At 47.2% G+C, this 15,448-nt stretch overlaps 1 protein-coding gene across 1 annotated transcript in view; it reads right to left on the bottom strand.

Annotated features, from left to right (window-relative positions):
* Pik3ap1 (phosphoinositide-3-kinase adaptor protein 1) overlaps positions 1–15,448 on the bottom strand; it is a 121,188-nt gene that overhangs the window by 2,794 nt on the left and 102,946 nt on the right. Inside the window, exons 14-16 of the mRNA XM_021152078.3 lie at positions 12,342–12,497; positions 7,896–7,966; positions 6,684–6,820 (exon numbers count right to left, since the gene is read on the bottom strand). Of these exons, the coding sequence (XP_021007737.1) occupies positions 6,684–6,820; positions 7,896–7,966; positions 12,342–12,497 (364 nt within the window). The remainder of the gene's footprint in view (positions 1–6,683; positions 6,821–7,895; positions 7,967–12,341; positions 12,498–15,448) is intronic.

The raw sequence follows: 15,448 nt of genomic DNA, 5'->3' as shown, positions 1-15,448 counted from the left end.
TACATTTGCCCTTCTCACCCCAGGGTCAGGTGGCAGACAGCGATAGTCCCACTGCCTCAGCACCTACTGCAGCCATCCAAACTACTGACCCTAGATCTATTTGACCCCTTCCCTACTCACTGTTTCTCATGGGAACCACAATAAAAATCCCATGCCCACTTCTGACCTTTGTCCCCTCTGCCTCCTGACCTACATGCATGCATCCCAGTAAGAACCCTTGCCCATTCTCCTGCCCCACTCCTGCTCTGGAGAACCACGAATCCAGCACACCATCTTCTCAATAGCAGCTGTCTCTTGTTCTGTTGACCTTATCGTATCTAAATAACAATGGAGCCTAGATGGTAAATGCCAGCAATTCCAATAGGCAGCCTGGATAGACTGGCTATCATAGTGAGATTGGAAGAAAGAGAGACAAAGAATTCCAGTGCCTGCTTCCCACTTCCTCCTGGATCACTGCCATTCTATCTGTGCTGCCCACCTAAAAGTCCCTCTTCATGTTCTTCTGAGTGGATTTTTGTAAAGTCCTAAGTGACACTCCAGGTAGACCAGGGTTGGTCTATTTACAGATCGGCCCAATGATTACAGATAGTATTTCCATGTGTGTGCTGTAAAACCAATATTTAGTCTCCAGGAAACAAATCAATAACGTTCAGAAAGAGAGCTTTGTTGGTTGCCATAACTGAACTGTGTAACCCTGGAGCTGCATAGACCAGGATTGAACTAATCTGTGAGTAAATATTTGCTAAATGCCTCCTGCACAGTGCTTTTGAACAGGTCAAGGAAATGACAAGAGTTGGGAAAGAAAAGGCTGTATCCTGGGAACGAGAGAGAGAGAGAGAGAGATTGAGAGAGAGAGAAGAAGAATAACCACAGATGTCCACAGGAGGGGAGGGATTTGTGTGTTGGTCACTGAATCGCTGGACTTTTCCCAGTGAAAACAAAGGAACAGTGTCCTTCCACCTCTCTTCAGTCTCCTGCCTTATGAACTATGGACCAGGCCACACCTCCTAAGCAAGTTTAGGCCATTCCTACCTTTCTGCAAACATTTGTGACAAGCAGCAGGTAATAGGAACAAGGATCTGGCCATCAAGATACTGTGTGCGTGTGCATGGGACAGAGAATGTGCCAAATCAGGAGACCATCCTATTTGACAGGCGAAGCTAAGACCTTAAGTCTCATCTAAGCATGGATGTTTACATATACAACTCTCTCTCTCTCTCTCTCTCTCTCTCTCTCTCTCTCTCTCTCTCTCTCTCTCCCCTCCCATCTCTCTCTGTGTTTCTATTTGTCTTTTTCTTTCTCTGTCTCTATCTCTGTCTCTCTCCTTTCTTTCCTCTCTCCTCTCCCCCTCTCTTCTTTCTTCTCTATTTCTCTCCCCTCTCTTTGTCTCTCCTCTCTCTGTCTCTTTCTTTGTCCTCTGTCTCTCTTGCATCTCTTCTCTATCTCTTTCCTCTCCCCCTCTCTTCTCTCTCTGTCTCTTTCTCTCCTCTCTCTCTCTGTCTCTCTCTGTCTCTCTCTGTCTCTATCTATCTATCTATCTATCTATCTATCTATCTATCTATCTATCTATCTATGTCTCTCTGTCTCTGTGTGTGTGTGTGTGTGTTTATGTGTGTATGTGAACTCAACTTTGATGACCACATTTTCTCATCTGCTCAATCAAGGTATGTGGGTGCTTAGAGATGACATGGAAATTAGTTAGCTGCCCTACACCTGGCCCAGAGTAGACACTCAGAAAGGTAAGCTAGAAATCTCACTCTGAGGATGAACAGTCTCGTCTGAGACCTTTCCTCATAAACGTTACAGTTTGCCTTCCTCTATGAGACAGTCCCTGTGCCCTCTGGTCCCCTCTCTCATCTTGCTGCCATGTTGACACACCTACAAGGACATCAATTTAGTTTCACTCTGATGGCCAACTCCAGCAAAAGATCAGAAGCCCCGTTTCAGAGAGATGGGTTTATGACAACAGGTGTAACAGAACCAGGGAGGCTAAAGGATATTACGCCCAAACTGGGAGTGGTCTGTGCAGAGACTGCCTTCTCAGATGCTGAGAAGCTAAAGACACCTGCATACTGGCCGCTCTTAATGCAGTGAGTTTTCATGGGTGATGCTTGGTTCAAGAACCCAGTAACTTTGACAGTGACAGTGTTCTCTGAAAACGAGGTTTTTAGCTGTCATGCCTTCATATACACACCACTAATACAACGCCCCAATTCCCTAAAAGCTAATTGTTTTGTTTTGAAACAGCCTCTTACGTTATAGACCTGGCTGGCCTCAAAATCTTGGCACTCTTCCTGCCTCGGCCTCCAGAGTGCTGGGATTTACAGACGCCAAATCTGGCTTGATGGTTAATTCTGCAAGAGCTAAAGAGGTTCAACCCAAGCATAACCACTCTATTTTCATAATAGGTTTTTATTTAAGTTCCCAATTTGTGTCTGTTACTATACCAGACAATGGGGGAGAATAGGAAAAATCATTCAAAAGTAACTTGTAGCTTTGGCAGACAGCCTGTTTGATTTAGCACTTGTGCAAGCACAAGGATCTACGTTGAATCCCATGTAAGAACCTGGAAACATCATGATGGGGTGCTTGTAATCTAGGTGCTGGGGAGGCAGAGACAGAAGGACCCTTGTGGCTTGTTGGCCAGTCAGCCTAGCCCACTCTGCAAGTGCCAAGCCAAAGAAATACTTGTGTAAAAATAAAAAGGAAGCCGGGCAGTAGTGGCGCACGCCTTTAATCCCAGCACTTGGGAGGCAGAGGCAGGCGGATTTCTGAGTTCGAGGCCAGCCTGGTCTACAAAGTGAGTTCCAGGACAGCCAGGGATATACAGAGAAACCATGCCTCGAAAAACAATAAATAAATAAATAAATAAATAAATAAATAAATAAATAAATAAATAAACAAAATAAAAACAGAGACCCTGGATGTTCTCCTCACACCGGCACACACAACTTCTGTTCTCTCGGCCTTTGAGATCCACTTGGGGAGAGGACTAGAAACAGTGTCTGCAATAGGGGAGGTAACAGACTAGAATACCTGAAACAAAGTGTCACACTCAGTGTGGATCTATCAGGAACGGCTTCCTAGAAGAGGGATGCTTGGACTAACTCTAAAGGATGTACACAAAATGGAAGGGAGTAGAAAGAGAACCCTCCAGAGAACGAGAGAGATTGCACTGGAGAAATAATAATATTCCTGAGAATGTCCAAGTCATGGAACATAGAGGAGCACAGGAGAATGATATGGCTTGTGGCTGGACAGGGCCAGGGCACACGAAAATACACCTTCTCCAATTCTGAGGTTCTTACAGGAAATGACATTATCAGCTGCACATGCTCTAGACAATGACCTTGACTATGGTGTGGAGGAGGGACCAACGGGGGACAGCGAGGTAAGTGGGGGCCTCAAAGATGAGCCAAACCCTAGTAGGTGGGAAGATGATCACTGACAGGGCGAATGGATAATGCCTGGAGAGACATTGGACGTGGGAGCCGTGAGGGGAGGGTATCTCTGCCCCAGGCTTGGGAACTCGTGAGGAAGTAGCTTGGGGAAGAGAGTGGAAGATAGCCAGTTTGGTAAGCTCAATACTTTTATATGCTGTGTCTGAGATACCATGGGGCATGAGAGTTCAGGTCCCCAGCCAACAGCAGGAAGTAGATGGTAGAGATGGAGACAGAGGCACCAGGCCGTCTGCTGGCAGCAGTTGTGGCCATGTGAATGGCGTGTGGAGACAGCAGCAGAATGGGCCAAGGCTTGGATCGTGTGGGACTGAGGTTGCACCAGAAAGAGGAAAAAGTTGAGGAGAACATGGGATTCCCAGAGGGGAGGGACATGTAGCCAGCTTCTTTTGTGTCGATCAGCAGATCAGCCATTCAAGACGGTCAGAGAGAAACCCACCTTATTCTCTGCTCAAAGACTGCTTCCTTTTTATCCCGAAACCTGCATGCATCCTTACAACACAAGCTCATACCTGCAGATCCTTTTCAAAGCAAAGTGCACACAAGCCTCGAGTTCTGTTAATTACAAGCCTCCACAAATACCAATTTTTTTTTTAGCAACGTGCTTTAGCTTTTTGTTCTCCCTATCTTTATCACAACATCCTCCCCAGCTCCCCAGACAATCCGTCTCCCATCTCTTCTCACACAGTTAAAGCCATATAAAATCCAAGGCATGGCAACATGCGTCTGTAATCCCAGCAGGGGAGGCAAAGAGAGGACCCTGGGTGCTTGCTGGCTAGCTAGTATAGCCAATTGCCAAGTTCTCCATTTAGTGACAAAGACACTCACACAGTTAAATGTGCTCCAGTTTCTAATCTTTTAGTGTCTGGCACTTGTTTTCCTGATCCCTCTCCTTTCGTTTTCCATTGACAACAACGACAATGACGTTGACAGCAATAACAAAATTCTACATGAGCCTACAGCTGCATTTTCAAGATTGCCACTTCCTGTCTGGGTACGATTAAGACAGGTGGCTCCGGAGTCCTCATCCTTCAGAAATAAAGTCTTGGATCTTGGATCTCCTCCTCTCTGATACCTAAGACTTTCTTGGCCGCGTGTAACATAATGACTAGAAGATCCAATCTGTCAATCAGAGTATCTCCCCACCCACTTCCAAGCCTCAGCCTCAACACCTGCAAGAGGTGATAATCATAAGTAGGCTTTGAACGCGTTTGGCATGAACTCTGCTACACAGTAAGCAGTCATTAAGTAACAGCATTTATTACCGTAATCGGCCCTGCAAAGCCCCACCCCCACCGAGCACATAGTAACTTTCAAGCCACGTCATACAAACTCAGGGCACAGGCTTGGGTTATCACACTAGGAGTGGGAGTACCCTCATGTGCATCCCTAGGCTGCACCAGGGAAACATGCCTGTGGTTGCTATGTGGCTTAGGGCTGTCAGATGTTCTGGCAGCAGGTGTCAGTATAGGAATGTCACTGGAAGGAGCTAGAAAGCAGCAAACAGCAAAGGCCAGAATGGGGAGAAACAGAGAGGCTCAGCCCCACGAGTCGGCTTGAACCCACTCTTGCTTACACTCCACAGACCATAGAGAATGTTCCTCCAGAGGCCCCTGTACCCACTGAACACAGACCCAGCAAGCGAGTCACACTAGTCTGAGCCCATCTTCAAAGCCCCAGGTGACTATTCCTCTCCTGTACAAATATATTCTCAATATTCCTCATCTCCTGCCACAGTCATTACTTTTTCTTGAGGAAATTCAAATAGTAACTCCATTTTACTGACAAGAATATCGAGGCACGAAAATGTCAAGTACCTTATCCAAGCTCATGAGTGATAGCAGGACACTTAACCCCATGAGACACTTAACCCCAGGACCACTCCAGAGCCATTGCTCACCCCTCAGACCAGGTTGGTTTTTGGTGGTTTGTTTTGTTTTGTTTTTTTGTTTGTTTTTGGTTTGTTTTTTGTTTTTTGTTTTTTGTTTTTTTTGCCTTCACTTCTAATTTTATCTCCTGTTTCCAAGAATCCCAGAACCCACCATACAGCCAAGGGAATCCAATGCTATGAGCATAACTCTAACCAGACAGATACAGATTACTAAGGGGACCGGGGAGATGGCTCATTTGTTAAAGTGCTTACAATGCAAGCATTAGGATCTGAGTTTGGAGCCCAGGCACTCATAGAAAATCCAGGGCACCGCAACATGAGTCTGTAATCCCAGCCGGGGAGGCAAACAGAAGGACCCTGGGTGCTTGCTGGTCAGCCAGTATAGCCATTTGCTAAGCTCTAGGTTCAGTGAAAAAGACAGTCACACACAAATATGAACATACATACACACACATGAATAAATAGTTAAACTTAGTGTTGGGAGCTGGAGAGATGGCTATGCAGTTAAGAGCACTTGCTATTCTGCCAGAGGACCCAAATTTGGTTCTGAGCACCCACACTGAGGGGCTCACAACTGCCTGTAAGTCCAGTTCCAGAGAACAGTGTCACCCTCTGGCTTCTACAGGCACCTGCACATGTGTGGTGCTACATATACATGGACACGTGCATACAGATAAATGGAAAAATTAAAACATATCTAAAAATTAGTTTAAATGCTGACAGTCATATGAAGGTCCTTCACTTACAAACTTAAATGTTATTTAAAGTGTGAGCAGCTAAACTGGGCATGGAGGTTTGTGCCTGTAATTCTAACCTTCAAGAGGCTCAGGCAGGAGGATTGAGAGTTGGAAGCCAGCCTAAACGATATTGTGAGAACCTATCTCAAAATAATAATAATAATAATAATCAAGAACTGGGGGCTGGAGAGATGGTTCAGCAGGTATGAACAGTTGCTACACTTCCAACAGATCTGTTTGGTCCCCAGAACCCACATCAAGTGGTTCACAACTATCTGTAACTCCAGCTCCGGAGGATCCACGGTCTCTGGCTTCTGCAGACATGTAGACTCACATGCAGATACACATACCTACACATGATTTTAAAACATATAAATAGGTATTGTTTTAAATCAAGGGCAAAACCAAGCCAACAAAACGCGTACTGGTATTGGCGATGAACTAAAGTATCGCTTTCTACTGAAGAGACCATGCTCTTCTACAGGTATTTCCATTGGCTATGTGCTTGCTTTTTGGTTGTTTTTGATGTTCCTAAATCCTTCTTTGCCTTACAATTAAGTGAGTGTGAAGAAGACATCACACAGACTTCCATGTTACCTCTGAGAAGCGGCTCGAGGAGGCACCCTAGGGGGTCTCTCAAGGGTCCCGACTGGTGTTCCGGTCACAACTGGAGCTCCGTCCACCTGCGTAGGACCTGGGCCACGACTCCGGGTAATTTCAGGGATTTCGTTGTCCTATAGCATGCAAGATGAGAAAAGAAGGTGACCATTGCACAAAGCACATTGTGATACATGGCCAAACACTGTGGGATAGCGCCCACCATCACTAGGCTTTGGCTGTTCCCAAGCCAAGGGTCAACTTGGTGGCAACAGCAGTTTTCCACACCCTTCTGGTGTGGCCAAGGAGCATAACTTTACCAGGATTATCACAAATTTCCGGAACTCAAAATCCTGGCTTCTCCAAGTACGGCCTGCTGTCTGCTAACACCAGTGCTGCCTGAAAGTTTGCAAGAGTGGGCTCCCTACAGCCCATTCTCCCGAGTCCTCAAGAGTTCTTGGTGACTCACATGATCCCTTGGGCTGAAAGCCACTGGTCACCAGGTCAGGACAGACACTGTGACACACGTGGCTCAACTTGGAATGGGGCCACACCCTAGATCAGCTGACCATCTCAGAAGCCTCTGGGCTGAAGAGCATGTCCCTCTTATGCAGAAACTCAGGGAAAGCCAGTGTACAGAGAGGGATGAAGTCAGAGACTATATACTCTGGGCCCTGGGTCATACAGGACAATCCAGAAGCTCCATACATGAAGACACAGGCTCCTGATCTAGACCCAGCATAATGCTGCCCCTGGAATCCCCAACTCCTTCCTGCAGACACCCACTTATGATTGAGTATCTGAATGGATCTGCCTATCCCTGGCTATGTTCCCCTCTTCCCCCTCCCTTCCTTCCTTTATACTGGGGCAAAATTCAGATAGCGTGAGGTCAACCAGCACAAGGTAAAATGGCATTGGCGCATTCACAGTTTTGTGCAACCTCCGCCTCTATCTAATCTCAAAACATTTTCCTTGCCTGCAAAGAAAACCCCAGACCTGTTAACAGTTCTTTATTCCCTCCACCCTCCAGCCCCACCAGCCACCAACCCGCATTCTGTCTCTCTGGATTTGCCCATTCTATGGTATTTCATACAAACGGCTGCCCATAATATGTGACCTTTTGTGTATTACTTCCTTCCCCCTGTATTCCTTTCCCTTGTGATAAAATGACCCCTGAGACCAGACAGACAGACAGGAAGTCCCGCCTCTCACCTCGTTGTCGCCCTCCATTCCACTGCTCACACTGAGGAGGCTCCGTGTGCTCGACCGGTTACTCGCACTGCCTAGAAAGCAGAAACAACATCAGCTGGACTGTGGATTCTCTCAGGAGAGAGTGAGGTGCGGAACTCCGGCCCGAACTTATTTATAGCAACAGAGACAGTGCATAAACCTGAGAGTCTTCAAAGTGTATCCACCTTAAGCCCTTCCGTTAGAGTTCAGCTTTTCCGTGAGCAGCGTACAAAATGGTGTGCTTTCTGATGACCACTCTGGGCTTAATAGCTACCATTTACCTAGGGCTTACCTCACGTGGAGTGCTTTTGAAAGCGTGATTGCCATTTAATCCCTTTGAAAATCCTATTTGATATTAGAGCTTTGATTCGACAGACACGGAAGCAGAGGTACTCAGGGTTTCAGTGGCTCTAAATCTGCAAGCTGCTTTTTTTTTTTTTTTTTTTAATTGTTTTTAACTGTGTCTTGCTGCTTAATTAGGAATTACAGGTCCAGGATGTACATGTGACATAGATGAGCCTTCTAATAAGAAATTACACGCCAAAGCCAAACAACAGGCAGGGCTGTGGGTGTGGCTCGGTGGTAAAATCCTTGCTAACGTGTACGAGGCCCTGGGTCCAATCCTCAGAACCACAAAAACAGAAACACACAGTACAAATTCCAAAGTATAATTTATGTTCTTAGTAGGAGTTCCGCGTGAGAAGCCTTTTCATTGGGGAATTTATTACCTATATCATTAAAATCGCATTAGCCCACAGAGCTTTCTGGAAATGTGTGTTACTCAATATGCTAGCTTATGGGAGAGCAGTTTAGAACTAAGAAAATTAATTGTAAAATTGAAGTTTGTGTTTTGACATTGAGTCTCATTATCTAGCTGTGGCTGACCTACATCTGGCTATGTAGAACACCCTCCGCCCTCATGTTCGGAATAAATGCTAACAAAAACCTCTCTAGATGCCCAACTATAAACAATCCCTGAGCCCTGGGTCTCCACACCTGTGCCTGAGCCTCCATATGTCATTTGTTACTGTCCCTCACAGGCTCCTCAGTGAACTGAACCCCATCAAGTTCTGAAGTTTACCCATCAGCAGGAAGTACAACAAATCAAGGCGTTGGCTCCAGGGCTGCAAATACACACCCATCAACTCCCTTGGCATTCCTAAACCTATAACCACAATGTTTGGCTCTAATCCTTGGCACCCTGATGTTGTCTTCCCTCTGGGCTCATGACTGACCCACAGTCTGCTCCCTTGGCTGCTGTTGGTAAGCAATCTCTGGTCTTGACCCACATACTCAGTTCTTATGTCGGGGGGCAGTGGGGGAGGCGGTACCACATCCTTGTCATCAGGGAAGAAGGCTCAGCATCCAACTCATGCTGTTTGTGCTGCCCTCCATCATGAGCCCCTAAAGACAGGATCTTTCCATCTCTCTGTCTCCAGCAGATGAATAGGTGAGAGGAAAAGGTGGCCAGTTATAATATAACCCGTGGGCCAGATAATCCACAAGACTAACAGCCATAGTACAGGCAGGCTTTTGTTCTCTAAACACATTGCTAATCACTGGAGCTTAATGACTTAGTTAGAACCATGTTTAACCTGCAACTGTCTCCCTGCAGGTCCTGAGAGATGACAGCTGTGTTGTAATAAAGATAGCGGTGCTCACAGGCAAAGGGCAGCTGGTGGCTCTGGGCCTGGCTTCCCCCACCCTCCCTCCCTGCCAAGGAACAGGTTCTACTTGGAAGGTGGAGCTTCCCTGGGTAATAGCATGGTCAGATCTGGATATGACTGGTGGACCCTCTGCTCACTTGCCAGAAAACTCAAGACCTGTTTTCTAACCTCTGTTTGTTATTTAGGAGCTACAAGCTTTACTGTCTTGGATGAACTGGGTCAGACAGGGGCATGCTTGGCATGAGAGGCAAAGAGCAATTGTGTGTCTGATTGGTGGGATCAGCTACCATTGGCAATTTTAAGGCAGTATATTATCCTTTACCGACCCCTTCCCCACAGTGAACTTCACCCCATTAGTGTCTACGCCTTTATGTTCCCCACACTCACTCCAGACTCAGACCTGCTTTAGCCAATAGAACATCAGCAAATGTGGCAAAGCCCAAACCCGACAGGTTCTTGCACAAAGGGCTTGCCCCTTCTTTCCAGATTCTGTTTCCATGTAAGAAGTTTGTGCTGTTGAGTTAAAGGCCACACGGAGTGAGGCCTTAGAGGATACCAGGCCATCCTGGAGGCCCCAGCTGAATACAATCATCCAAGTGACTCCTGCTCGTTGAACATGGAGGAGACACAAGACTCCCTTCTGCGTTGTGCCCAGGTTATGGGATCAGGTATATGCAAATGGTCATATTTCAAGCAATTAAGTTTTGTCATGGTTTGTTACATAGCCTGGAAACTGGAGCAAGAACAACTCTGATCTGTAGCCACAACGAAGAGTATAAGCACTTGCTCTGGCATTAACTAGCATTTCCTACTCCCACGAGCTAGCCATTTTTGGGCAACAACTTATTCTATCTACCCTGTCCTCAATGTAGGCTGCCCCAAAGTAAAGCACACATAGAGAAACAACTTTGCAATTGTAGCACTTCACACACACACACACACACAGCACTTCATATTTGTCTATAAGCTTTTGCAACTGTGGTTCCTTTTGCCAGTGAAGGCTCTGGCACTCCCCCCTCTCCCATTCATTCATGCCTCTTTTCTCTCCTGCAGGCTCTGATTCCCCCATGGAACTCTCTTCTGCTCCTGATATCAAAGTCCTCAAATTGCCTTTGGCAGAGGCAGTCTTTGGGTACATGTTATTGTCCCCATTATGTGTGAGAAGGCTTTCTTTTTGTCTAGTCTATATTCCCATGTAGTGACACGATGGACTTTGGATCTGTTGCCATGGTCAAGCAGCGAGGAATATTAACTGAAGAGAACAAAGCTGGGCTCTACTGTCACCTTTGCTAGTCTCTGGCTGTTTAATTTTTAGCAAAATGCTTCCCCTCTCTGGGTCACAAATGACCCATCTATACAGTAAAGAGTCCTGACCTGTGTGTCCTTGGGTGAGCAAAATTGTACATGTATTCATATATAGGTGTTTGAGGGTATGTGCGTGGGTGTGATTTGTGTGTGGCAGGGTACAGGCACGTAGGTTTTTTTGAGAAACAGATCCAGAACACACAGGAAATTCTCAAGAAGGCTGTGATGTAAAACAGAGCAGAGCACTGACCTGGAGCTCCTACCCTTTAACCTGCATTCATTTGTGGACTCTGCCTCACTTGTAAGGAGACCCACGTCCTGAAGTGTGTCCACTTCTCTCTGCCTCTTTCATCATTTCTTTTTCAGTTGTTTTGAGAACCGTGAAGAACGAGACAGACGAAACTCAGCATACGCTGCTAGTGAGGCCAGCACATCAGCAGATGCAGCCCTGGATACAGAGACAGTGCTGTCCCTGAAGCCTGCATGTCAGGCAGTGTCTGCCACAATCAGACTCCCATTCACACTTCTTCACCAAAAAAACCCAAAGACGTGTCCTAATTAGATCCTGAACTGCCTGCATAGACATTGCAATTCTCAAATTTGAGTCTATTGTTGTCTACAGTTCTGATGAAGACGGTAGACCTTAGCACAGCTGGAGAAGAAGCCAGAACGGGTGTAAAGAGCCCTGACTTGGTTCTAGAGTGAATCCAAATCCCAGCCCAGCCCAGCCCAGCCCAGCCCAACCCAGCCCAGCCCAGCCCAACCCAGCCCAGCCCAGCCCAGCCCAGCCCAGCCCAGCCCAGCCCAGCCCAGCCCAGCTCAGCTCAATTAGATAGTCAGCCTGGGACAAGGTGCTAAACATGAGCACTTCCTCCTCAGCGAAAAGAGGTCACAAATATACCTTAGAGAGGTTTTGTGGCCTTTAAACAATCAATGAAGACAATTCACTTTTGGTAAATGTCCTATCAACATGAAGAATTATTATAAAGCAGGCCAGGTGGTGATGGCACACGCCTTTAATCCCAGCACTCAGGAGGCAGAAGCAAGTGGGTCTTTGTGAGTTTGAGGCCAGCCTGATCTACAGAGTGAGTTTCTGGACAGTCAGGACTACACAGAAAAACCCTGTCTCAACAAAACAAAATATAAAACAAAGCAAAACAAAAGAATTATTATAAAGCAATGCTGGGCCAAATCTTTCCACCTCTGCTGACAATCATTAGGTCGCTATTTATAAATTATCATACAACTGGGCAAATGCCCCAGACCAACTAGTCCACATACCCCACACCTCTCAAAACCAAATCAGGTCCCATTTGAGTCTTGGGCTCCGGAGGGTGTTGGCAAGGCCAACAGGTGCCATCTGGAGTACAGGAAGAAGGGCTCCCCTGGCTTGCTGCAGGAGGCAGGTCACCCCTAGCTTGCTGCAGGAGCAGGGCACCCCTGGTTTGCTGCTTACTTGCTGTGCTGGACATGCTGTCCGTTTTCCAGTCCCCGCGTCTCAGCTCTGTCCTGGCCGGCAAGACACTCTTCCTGGGGCCGCTCTCATACACGCCAAACTCCACTTTCTCTGGCAGGTGCTGTGAATGTCGGATTGGGACTGTGATCTCCAGGTCTGGAGTCAGAAGAAAGGAAGAGATTCAGGCAGGCTGTCATTGCCAAATGTCTCCCATACTCATTGTCCATCTGTCTCCTGGGCCTGGGCCCAGAGGGGAGAGAGAGAGAGAGAGACCCCTGGAGTCTTGTCCCACTTCAGCAGTGAAAAGCCACAGAATCCAGAGTGGCCCAGCAGAGTAAAGGGATGACAGGACACAAGAAATGGGTAGAAGAGATCTTCCATCTCAGAGAGTGGAAAGAAGATACACGTAGACACAGCTTGGGCTCTGAGACTCACCACTTGGCAGCTTTGCAACCAGCCTCTCTGAGTTAGCCCCCTGCCTAAGAAAGGGTCATGAACACCCCTGATGGTAATAAACCACCCTGCACACCAGGATCACTTTAACAACCCCATCTTCTTAGTTCACTGGATCCTCGTAAAACCCAAGAAACTTGCACTGTTACTCTCATTCCCAGAAGCAATGAGAGCACAGACGAGTAAAGTTGTTCCCCCATCGCACAGCTGGACATGCCAAACTGAGATGTGGACCCTGGCCCTGAAGTCCAGGCTGCTCCCCACTCCTAGGGCCTCTTGCTCCTTGAAATTACTAAGGATAACAGATGAGGGGGTCTGGGATGGGCAACCTACCCTGACAACAGTGGCCCTGAGCGTTTGTGACCAAAGTCCTCCGCGAGGAGGACAGTGACTTCTGAGGCTGATTCATGGTAAAAACGCACAGTCCTTACCCAGCTCAGTGTCAACCTGACCTCTTCAAGGCTGGGCACTGCCTTGTTAGTCCTCCAAAGATTTCGACCTCAGGGTCCTGGGAGCATAAATAACTTGTGCTAGTGGGCAGAGTAAGCTGTCTGGTATGCCATCAGCTTACACACACACACACACACACACACACACACACACACACACACACACACATACACTTGACCCTGTGAATATGAAGCAGACAAGGGAAACCATGGGAGCAAGGGTTAAAGAGGAGGACACTTTGGAATTGTGCTTTGTTTCAGACACTTCTTCCAGGGAGCAAGTGCAACAGGGATTCAAAGGCGACCCTTCTTGCCCAAGCCAGAGTCCCACCAAGAAAGCTAATGAATAAACTAGAGCCCTATGGAGAAATGGGGAGTACTACTCATGTCCCAAGCTCTTTGATTACCCGGCTGGAGAAGCCCTAGCTGTGCTCACTGCTCTAGGCACGGGGTGTGGCTAAGGCATGCTCTCACAGGTGAACAGCAAGTCTCAGAGTCCATGTGGATATACCACTCTTTCCTTTCCTTCTCAGTTTTTATCTGTCCTTTTTTTTTTTTTTTAAAGCGAGCCACTTTACAACCTTTTTAAGGTTTCCAGACCGACTGATTTCACTGTGGTTAATTTCCCACCACTTCTATGAAGAAAAAAAAGAAAAGCACACAGGATGAAAAGGACCAGAGGTCAACGGTTTAAAACTCGGCAACAGGCTAAATGTTTCTAAAACACCGCCACTCTTTGCCTGAAGGCACGACGTCAGGACTGATTTTTTTCCCCATGTGTATTGATAGCGTTCCTGGACTGTATTCCTCTGTGTTATTATTTCCCTTTGTGTTTTGCGACGTTTCTATTCCACGGGTGATTATAACCCTTCGAGGAAACGAAGCTGCACAATGAGTAGAGGAAGGGCCCTAGATATGGAAGTGATTCAGTCAATAAGGCAAGGAGCAGAGCCCAGGTTTCCTGGGCTTCTGCTGGCTCTGCCTCCCAGGACACACCTGGAACACAAATATCAGCTGTCTTCCCTGTGGGGCCACAGGATCAACAAGCACCACCTGATTGACTGTGCCATTGACTCCCTATACCACAAAGCCACTCCCTGGGGCTGAAGACCACAAATAGAGGATCCGTTTTCAAGGGTCCTCGGTGTTCCAAGCCGGATGAAAGAAAAATGGTAATATGTGTCATTTTCTATGGCAACCGCAGTTTTCAAATTTGAATCAGTCTGGGGTCAGAATGAGTTACACTTCTTAGAGAATGTCACACAGATTGAGGTGCCACTCACCAACCCCAAGGTTCTTACTGGTTGATGAGATGTGTGCCAATGGTTTTCAGTGGCTTGGGCAACAGAATTCTTTCTGCCAGTGGCCCATAGTATACATATAGAGAGGTCCTGAGGCCCACACAGAGTGCATTGTGCAAACCCACAGAACAGAGCATTGCAAGCCAGTATGTATACTTAGAATTAAAGCTCACAGTTTAATAAGTCGTATCTACCCAACCACAAATGATGCCCTTCTCTTTGGCAGGTGCCGTGATACCTCCTGCCTGACCCCAAAGGACAGAATCCAACTTCCCAATATCCAGTGTTCCTGGCCAGAACAGGGCACCAGCTCTCCTAGAGCCAGAGTTAGAAATAATTGTAAGCTACCACGCTGGCGCTGGGATCCCTCTGGGTCCTGTGTGAGGGCAGCAAGTGCTCCTGGCCATGAGCCATCTCTCCACCCAAAACCGTGCTATTGGGAGGTGGCGGTGGCTTTAAGAGGGGTCAAGGAGAAGCCTTTAGATTATTGGAGGCTGCCCGGAAAGAGACGATGAGAACTGTTTCTGTCTTTCCCCCTTTTTGTCTCCTTTTCAGCTGTATTAATTAGGGTTTTACTGCTGTGAACAGAAGCCATGACCAAGGCAACTCTTATAAGGGCATTTAATTCAGCTGGCTTACAGGTTCAGAGGTTCAGTCCATTATCATCAAGGTAGGGACATGGCAGCATCCAGGCAGGCATGGTGCAGGGGGAGCTGAGAGTTCTACATCTTCATCTGAAGGCTGCTAGCAGAATACTGGCTTCCAGGCAGCTAGGATGAGGGTCTTAAAGCCCACGCCCACAGTGACACACCTACTCCAACAAGGCCACAGTACAGCAACAGGGCCACAACTTTCTAATAATGCCACTCTCTGGGGCTGAGCATTTACAAACCATCACACCAGC

Source organism: Mus caroli, unplaced genomic scaffold (genome assembly GCF_978045245.1).
Source record: "Mus caroli unplaced genomic scaffold, Mus_caroli_1 scaffold_20, whole genome shotgun sequence".
In the NCBI taxonomy this organism is placed as follows: domain Eukaryota; kingdom Metazoa; phylum Chordata; class Mammalia; order Rodentia; family Muridae; genus Mus; species Mus caroli.
This window is presented reverse-complemented; position numbering and strand designations above follow the sequence as displayed.